General features: G+C 31.2%; 1 protein-coding gene across 1 annotated transcript; it reads left to right on the top strand.

The window, feature by feature from the left end:
* The first annotated feature begins 65 nt into the window (after window positions 1–65).
* LOC134253429 (von Willebrand factor D and EGF domain-containing protein-like) lies at window positions 66–9,363 on the top strand. Its single transcript, XM_062735951.1, has 10 exons — window positions 66–147; window positions 1,954–2,037; window positions 2,953–3,050; window positions 3,602–3,697; window positions 3,904–3,996; window positions 4,157–4,255; window positions 5,808–5,903; window positions 6,021–6,116; window positions 6,335–6,445; window positions 9,056–9,363. The coding sequence occupies exons 1-10, from the start codon at window positions 95–97 to the stop codon at window positions 9,361–9,363; spliced, it is 1,134 nt and encodes a 377-aa protein (XP_062591935.1). The 5' UTR covers window positions 66–94.
* Window positions 9,364–9,569: the final 206 nt, after the last annotated feature.

Below are 9,569 nucleotides of genomic sequence, written 5' to 3'. Positions count from 1 at the left end.
TTTTTCTTCCGTGTTGTCTTGCTATAAAAGACTCCCGTGGTAAGAGTTTCTACACTGTCTAAGAAATCTGTCGGTTTGATTTCTAGTAGTCAATATGAGCAACTTATTTATTTGCTCTTTATGCTGGGTTTTGTTCAGACAAATTGCGTAAGTAGCATTGTGTATGTTCTTACTGATTTTTTAAAGAAAAAAATTCAATCAGCAGACCTCTCTCTTTCTCTCATTCCCTCTCTCTCTTTCTCTCTCTCTCTCACATTCCTTCCTCTCTCTCTCTCTCTATCTTGTCATTTTTTTTATCTTTCAAGCTTACTTAAGCGATTGAGTCAAGTATGTTCCTTTCGATAACTTTTATGCATTAGTTTCTTGAGGGCTAGCAAAGTACGATAATGTATTTTAAGAACATTCTCCTCAAGAACTACTCGACCTTTTGTGCAGATTCAAGAATTGCATTAAGAATTTTGAATCAATTGTGAATTGGGGTGGGGGTAATGAAGTATTAATCAAGTATAAATTTTACTTCAGAATCTGAAAGAGATCTTTTTTTTCAAAATTTTGTTCATAAGGAAATCCGGTTTTTCATGCACAATCATCAAATAGTCATTGAGTTTAATTCATTATTCCATACCTGTGAATTTTTCACTACTTTTAATTAATGTAAACACCTGTCATTTATTTTTTTCATTTTGTCCATTTTACTGAATTAAAAGATAGTTTAATGACTTAAGCTTGGTTTTGTTCCATCCAGATTGCTGAAACCCTTCCTTTTTTTAACTATTGTAACATTTATTTGTGATTTTTATTTAAAATTTTTAATATTTGACCAATTTTATTATTTTTTTTTTTTTACAAAATATACCATAAAATGAAAACAGTCGCTTATTTATTTGTGAAACATTAAAATTCATTTAGATTGACTTTTTATGAAGAAATTAATCATTTTAATCTAAAAACTGTATTTCTTTATTCATCGATTCCATTTCTAATGCTCTGTTACTTTTCTTTGTTGTTTGTGATCCTTTTGGTTATTAAAAAAATAGGTCCCCAAGGTTTTCATTTCTCAAATCACTTTCCGACTGTACTCTTGTAACTTTTGTTTTATTCTTCTTTAGGCTAGTTCTCTAAATAAATTACCCATATGCCTCACAGCATAATAACAACTGAATATCTGAGATAAAAAAGGAAAATAATCGACTTGTTGTAAAGAAAATGTCCAGCTTTTAATTACGAGAATACACTACAAATTTCCGAATAAAGTTTGTATTTCAGCTTAAATTTGTTATCTTACGAACACTTTACAGCTAATTTTTTGTTTTCATAACTTTTGTATTTTCATATAGTTTTGTTCATTGTACGATTACATTTAATCAAACATGACTGTTCTTATTTAAAGAAGATTTAGATGGATTACTTTTTGAGCAATGCAGTCGTTCAGTTAAATATCATGTAAGGAAAGAGTATTTGAAAATTAGTTAAGAATATTAAGATTAGTCGTGAACAAATTATGAACAACAACTTAAAGCATAGACAATTAGAATACAGAAGTAGAAAAATATACTTGTCAATGATGGAGTATCACAGTTGTATTGCAATGAAAGGTTCTTGTGGTAAGGTATTACGTGTTACAACAGGAATCAATCAGCTTGATTATTAATAATAAGTATATATAACTAGTCTTTTTGCTTCATTTTACAGTACTAATCAAATTAACCAAATAGCTTACAACACTTTCACTTAAAAGCGCCCTCTTTACTAAAATGAATCCAACTTTCTCTAGCTTTACCTCAAACCTGCTTTTAATGAAAATTGCATTAGAATCTCATTATTCTTCGCAAACTATCTTCAAAGTTGTTGAGATTAAAATACTTCAATTATTTTAATAAGATAATAAATCAATAAAACTGTCCTTGAAGTATATGTTGCCAAAGTCTTACAGAAGAATACCTATCTTTCCAGTGTCGCTACCGGTTGTACATACCAAGTTGAGAAAGTAGAATCGTACCAGGAAGAAGTGTGTAGCGATAGAGCAATTGGAATATGGTAAGGATTGTTCTCATAAAATATATCAAGCAGATTGCACTTGTTATTGTATTTCAAATCAATTTAGTTTAATACTGACACCCTTATAATATTTTTTATAGTGTAACATCCAAACTTGTAAGTGGTATTCAGTGTTTATATTCAAGAAACATTGAATTATCTCATTTCCTTATTATACCTTCCCAGCTTGAAAAGCGGGAGGGTATATAGTAATCGGTATGTTTATCCGTCCGTCCGTCTGTCTGTCTGTCCGTCCGTCTGTTACGCTTTTCGGTACCCATCTCTTATCTACAACTCCTCTCATACTCCTGAAGGAAATTTAATGAAACTTTCACAAAATCTTTATTACATTTTGCCATTGTTCACCTCCTATTTTACTTTTTGATCTGACATTTTTTTTTTGGATTTTCCAGAGAAAAACATGGACACTGCCATTATATTTACATTGAAGGCGGGGGTATCATCTAGTGAGTTCATTGCTCACAGTACTCTCTAGTTTATATAGCAGATATAGTAGTCTTGTGATCTATATGAACCGAAGACTAGTGTACTACAAAGAAATTACATAATGAAAAACAGAAAACAACATAAAGATAACTGCATTTGTTTTAATGTTATTAATTATTTCAGTCTAATCATATATTCGAAAACTTAAATCTCCTAACCTTTACTTTCTGGTACATACTGTTTTATATCCCTTATCCCCGCAATGGATTCAAAGACGTAGATTGAACTTTTACAAGTCCCTTTTAATCCTTTTGAAAGTTTTATCTTATTGTTCTAATACATTAAAACCATTTAATGACAGTACCTACAATACGAGTAATAATTACTGTGAAAAATATTTTCAAAAATCTAAAAAAAAAAAAAAAAAATGACATTTTGAAGATTTTTTTTTTCATAAACTTTATATAGCTGGGCTCATAAATTGGTGGCAAGATATCGCAAAACGACCGTTACAAAATGTTGCCATGGATATGGACTGAGTCTAATTCTGTCTGGGTCTTGTCGACGTAAGTACTCAATTACACCTGTATATTTTATAACTACAATACGTTGATCTGAGTTCTGGATGATATTGAGTTGACATTTGCAGATGAACAAAGTAAAGAAAGCAGTAACACGAAAGAGGTTCCCTTTTGATCTACTGATTTCGTGTTTGTCAATGCCACTTTATCCAACCCACTATATTTTGTAGACGAATATGAAATTAATTTCACAATTAAGAGAGGGTTTTTGACACTGGTTAATATACCAAAAAGATCTTACCCATTCATCAGATGCGGGTCGTCAGACGCTTCGCCTTTCCTTTATTCAAATCAACAAAGTAGTTTATATAGGATTTTTTTTATGCAAAAATAATTGATGTACCCTGTATATACGTCATCATTTTAGAGATAAGTTATATGGATTCATGAAACTTTTCGCATCACACTATCAGGTGATTGCACAAAACCAACAATAAAATTTAATGATACAGAGTTGGGTATACATATATAAGAAATCCGTATCCAACTACGTAACACTTAATATCATCTTTATCAGATCTAGATTTTTTATTTAGCTATATGCAGCAGTTCTTGTCATGGTCATGGTACATGTGTAGGCCCTGAGGAATGCAGATGTCAGAATGGATATACCGGGAAAGCATGTGAATCACGTGAGTAAAAAAAAATAATTAGAAAAAAATAATTTATAAAAAAATGTCGGGTTTGCAGTGAGTTAAGAAACAAATCTTTAGATGTTGTAAATCGCGATTGTGACATTTAAAAAAACAAAAACATGTTGTTTACAAATATCCTTTAATCTTTAACTTTCGTTATAGCCGCGAGTGTTTATGTGAGCGTTTCTTATTTTTGATCACAGCTGTCTGTTATCCTAGCTGTCAGCACGGAACCTGTATACGTCCTGGCTTTTGCACTTGCTTCTGGGGTTATACTGGTAGACGCTGCGATACACGTAAAGACATTTAAAAAATGATTTTATTAAAACATGTTTAAAAATAGTAAACGTAAGATGTATGAGGAGGTTAATATCAATACCAAATTTCTAATTTCAAATGTTTAAAATGTGAAATATATATAATAATATATAATTATAAGAATGCAAATGATTTCAGCTATATGTAATCCAGTTTGTGAGAATGGAGGCCAATGTATTAGTCCATATACATGTAGGTGTCCAGCGGGCATGTTCACTGGTCCGAAATGCAAAGATCGTAAGTGATCAAAAAGAAGGGCGTTATAAAACTTGATCACATGACTGACTTTCATTCCATATCCAAATGACACTCTAAAAATGAACCCTTGAGTTCAGCTAGACAGTAAATTGACGCGACAGGAATTAAAAAAACAAACAAACAAACAAACAAGGATTAAAAATTACCAGAAGTCGCAAGTATCGCAGTACTGTTAAGGCTAGAAGAAGAGGGCGGGGCCTAATTTATTCGGGAAAAATTAACTGTGACGTCACACAAAAATATGTCTCATGCATTCCTCATATTACCCGATAATGAAAGATTTTACAACATTAAACTGTATTAGCATAATAAACAACAATAAAACATTTCAATACATTATCAAAAGTCGCTAATTAAATCCCATACAGCTGGTTTAAACAAATCGCTGATTTTGATGAACTTGTAAATCATCACGTCATTTTGGTAAAAATGACGTATTTCATGTACTGTGATAGACAGATTTGGGATATTTTTAACAATGAAAAATGTGTTTCATTATAAAACTGAATATTATTTACAGGTTTAGAATAGGCTAATAATACCTATGAATATCATTTGTTTATTCACTGACTATTGAGAGAATGTGTTTAAATAATTCTGTCGTGTTTTTATGTTCAGGTTAGGTATATTTTACATCAGGTGCCTCATTAAATCGTTCTTTCTCAAGGGCATGCACTTAAAAAAATCTTAACAATGTTTTGAATATAAAGAGAGGATATGTTCCTCAACTTGAAAAGTTCTGCTGCTTTCTATAAATCGAGAGCGTGACTTTATAAGTACGCAATATATTTGGTAAAAGTCAAACATATTCCGAGATGGGCCTATTTACTTGAAATTTTAACTATTAAAACGCAAATTCTATTAAAAGTAGCAGCACTTTCCAGAAGTACAAAGTATGCAGAAACAATTAATAGGTTCAATTTTTGAATTCAAATAGGGTACATGTATGCCCTTGCAATAATGAGATTTGTTAATGACCTACATTCAGTACAAGTACTATGCATTCCTCACGTGACTGTCCACCGAAGGAACCAAACTTCACACAGTATAGAGTTGGTTATACTGTGATATTTCCAAAAGTATTCTGTGATAATAGAACAGCTAAATAAAACTAAATTCAGTTTTAAAAAACAATACCCGTTTTTGCACTTCTATTTTCTGTTAATTTCTCATAGTAAGCCTTAACAGTGCTGCGATCCAAAAAGGATCCTTATTATTCTATTTCCACAAATAATGATAAAGTACACTTTCGGAACAATTTAGATTTGACACTTACATAACCTCTTAAAAAAAAAAAAAGAAAAAAAAGTTCCTATCGCGCATGACGACAATGACTGACATGTTCATTTCAAATTTCCTTGTATTTTACAAAATCGTGTTATAAGACATGATTTCAATTTGTCTATAACACGATAGTATGGCTAACAATTGATACTAGGAAAATATATTTGATATCGAGGAATGTAGAAGTTAGACTTCCAAAAATATATTTTGCATATCATTTTTTCTAAAAGAATATTTGATTTTTCAGCCATTTGCAATCCTCCATGTTTGAATGGAGGGAATTGCTCTCTAATAAGAAAGTGTGAATGTCCGAGTACCTATCGTGGACCTGACTGCAATACACGTACGTATTTATATCATACAAACTATAATATTAGAATGATCCATACAATAACATTATATATATGTCACTTGCATTGCCTGACACGGCTAATACTTAAAAAATGCTTCATGATTACAGCTGTTTGCTATCCACAATGTCAAAACGGTGGTACATGCATTTACCCCGACACGTGTTCATGCAGGAAGGCTTATACAGGAAAGCATTGCGAAACACGTAAGTTTTTTTATGTATAAAAAAATCTTTTCTTTGCACATTCATTTTTTAAATTCTACAAATAATAAAAAATAATAATACAGTAATATGATGATAGTGTTTTACAAATGCTAAAAAACTTCTTATGATAAGTTTGTAACTAAGCACTATTCAGAGCACCTATAAAATGGCAATTGTGTTTAATTATAACGATACTCTATCATAATTCTTTTTTTAAGCCGAATGTTCTTACCATTCCCCTTGTTTTCCTGGGACATGCAATGATTCTGTAAAGTGTCAGTGCTACGAAGGGTTTTCTGGTCAGAATGGATTACATCGCTGCAAAACAAGTAGGGCATTTAACAATGTGTAGATATTTTTGGGATGAGGTCTAGTAAACAGTCCTTTCGTTGTAACGAAGAAAGAAAATGAAGTAGATTATGATGAATAATGGAATTTGTTGTTGAATTCTACTCTAAGAATTTGTTATTTTTCTTTGTTAAGGGTGTTAAATTTTACGCAAGACTCTTGGTATTCCTTTTTCTTTAAACTAATTTTGCGTTGCGTTTTTATGAAAACTTTAAGGACCTGCAAAATAACATGAATCATATTTTTTTCTCTTTTGATGACGTCGCTCCCGGTCTAAAATATTTTTTATGAGTCAGTTTGTTTTAGGATTTTTCATAATTGATTTCAGAAAGAGCCATGAAACTGAAGCATGATAAAATTGCAACAGGTGTTTGTTTTTCTCTTAAATACTGCGCGTGGATTCTGGGTATTGTCAGAAAAAAAAGAATGTGGGAAATTCCAAGTTTTTAAATAATTCTTGTTTTATATCTCTTGATCCGTAAATAGTTTTTTTTTTTTTTAAAAGAAGAACAAAATTACAAAATCATTCACCTGATATCTACAAAAAGGGACTGGGGTCCGTTTAACAAAATGACTTACTACTTAAGACCAAATTTAATTCTTCTTATAACTTTTTAAAATTAAAATTATATCGAAAATTATATTTAACTTTTTAAAACGAACGTGATAAGATATTTTTACACAAACATTTTCAAAGATTATTAATTTTGCAAACTTTTACAATAACTTGAAGTTTTGGTATAAGTCGTAAAGTCTTCTGTAAATCAGGCTCCGGCCCCTAACAATTTGGATATAGAGGGACGGAAAGTGTTTTTTCTTTATATTTAAAGAACGATCTCACACATGTATCCTATAAAATCAAATAAAATTGAATACCTACTTCAATTGTTCATTTTCAACGAGATCGTCTAGTAATTATTATCATTTTTTGCCAAAGGTATCATGTCCGTTTTTTTGACCCAAAAGTGAAAACACTGAGGTTCCATGCGTATTATTATGTAAAACTACATTAAATAGTCCTTGGCTGACCAAGTTTGAAATGTAGTAGAGATATATCAATTGACCTAAACCACGTACCTGTGATTAAATGTAAACCAGCAAGTGTTGAGGATCTGTCATTTGGATTGGACAATTGTTCTTGGTGAGCGACTTTGTGCGAAAAACTGTTTACAAGGAAATTTTCGCCCCTTTCACCTTATCCTCTGTGGGCAATTTTAAAACTGGACGAATTTAAAGCATAAAGTATAATTTCTAAAACAAAACTACTACTGGGCGAATTTAAAACAAGGCCAAATTGTTTTAAAGTGTGAAAGGGCGAAAATGGCACGGAGTAAAATAACCCTGTATACAGTAATACATGTAACAGTAACCATATAAGGAATATTCACCGGATATACATATTCCTCTATTGCACTAAAACCCGCCTTTTATCCTTTCATTAAAAAAAAAACATATTGTAACAAACCAGACCGGCTGTCAGAGGGTCTAAAAATACCAAAAGATAATGTGGGGATTTTTAAAATTAAAATGTGTCGGAAGTATTTGAAAGAAGGATATGGAGATAACGAACAGTATTCAATCTCAAAGTCCATTAAACAATATACAAAATAAGAGCAGAGCAAACACAGACCTCCGAAACATCAAAGGTGGGATCAGGTGTCATGGATGAGTGAGCATCCCCTGCCGACCGGTCACCCCCGCCGTGTGCTTGTTGTCATGATCAGGAAATGACGGAAAAAATCCGTTGTCAATTCAGTGTATAAATAATGGACTAACAATTGGTATGAAAAACGTCAGTCAGCATTTGACTCAATGATAAATCGTATTTGCTGACAAGGTCATTGTATCGACCATAGAACTTACGAAATGATGACTTTAAACGAGACTGCTGATATTCTTGTTTCATGAACTTACTTGTCAATAACTTACCTCGTTTAAGAAATTGTTCATATGTAATCGATGTAGCTTAAATAAATACAATACATCGTAAAAAAAGGGGCACAAGATAGCATCTATGACACATCATCCTTTTTTATCAAATAAACATCAAATATTTGGGGTACTTACCACAAACAAAAAATGGATGCGCGGGTTGATATATATTTTTTGACTGATTTTGATTTGAAATGACATAAATAATAAATCCCTGAAATGTAAAGAAATCCTAGGTTTTCATTGGTGCTTAGATATGAGATTCTGTTTTGCCATCTATATAATTCCATACAAAATTTTGCACAATTTTTAACCTTATGACAAAATCTTATATAATTCTTACACTCTACTTGGTAAACATTATTCAGGATGTCAATTTAAATGTAAATCTATGAAAAATAATGCCAATTTCTGAAAAAAAGTTTGTGTTATTTATCCTTAATAAGTGGCACGATATCAGTATCTTATAAATATAAACTCACTCCAAAGTAAGTGAAAAATCTTTCCTAAAAAAAAACAACTACATGTATCATACAGGATAATCTATGCCAAAAAAAAAGAAATAAAAATTACATTCCTTGTATTTAGATATGTAGTTTAATCATCCCTCAAAATGTTGCAATATAATCAAACCAGTCAAAAATATTATCTTTTAACAGTGACTTCAAGAAGAAGCCCAACAATTACTCGATGTACTTCTATTCTTGCCAATATTGAAAGAACTGGACTGAAGAGAGAACTCTATCGCTTTATAACGGATTCATCCGAACCAAACACTACTAGAGTAGATACAATGTGGCTCAATCAAAAGGATTACAATTACATCAACGTGGTTTTTTCAGCATTCTATAATGAACCAGAAAACCTGGCAGTTCCAAATTATATTACAAACTTTAAGTTTGGAATCGTTGCCGGAAAAATACAAATAACCCTACAAAAAGAGGGCAGGAATGGTAAAATAATATAGTAATATAATTTATATATTACATGCCAAGAAATCCCGTCCATTTTTCTAAACCCATGAAGTCAATAATATTGCTACATTACATCATTTTTTTGAAACATTAATATTTTTTTCTTTCAAATTAAAATATTTACATTCCAAATCAGGTAAGCTTTACCCGTTTAGTACTATTCTCCATCTTATCTACAAACGAAATGATGTAAACTTCC

Source organism: Saccostrea cucullata, unplaced genomic scaffold (assembly GCF_032062105.1).
Source record: "Saccostrea cucullata isolate Sc308-1 unplaced genomic scaffold, CSIRO_AGI_Scuc_v1 ctg18843, whole genome shotgun sequence".
Taxonomy (NCBI): Eukaryota; Metazoa; Mollusca; class Bivalvia; order Ostreida; family Ostreidae; genus Saccostrea; species Saccostrea cuccullata.
This window is presented reverse-complemented; position numbering and strand designations above follow the sequence as displayed.

Coding starts and splice junctions, on each gene's coding strand:
- LOC134253429 (XM_062735951.1), top strand. CDS start 95: ATGAGCAACTTATTTATTTGCTCTTTATGCTGGGTTTTGTTCAGACAA. Junction 3,997..4,156: donor TGGTAGACGCTGCGATACAC/GTAAAGACATTT, acceptor AAATGATTTCAG/CTATATGTAATCCAGTTTGT. Junction 4,256..5,807: donor TGGTCCGAAATGCAAAGATC/GTAAGTGATCAA, acceptor TTGATTTTTCAG/CCATTTGCAATCCTCCATGT.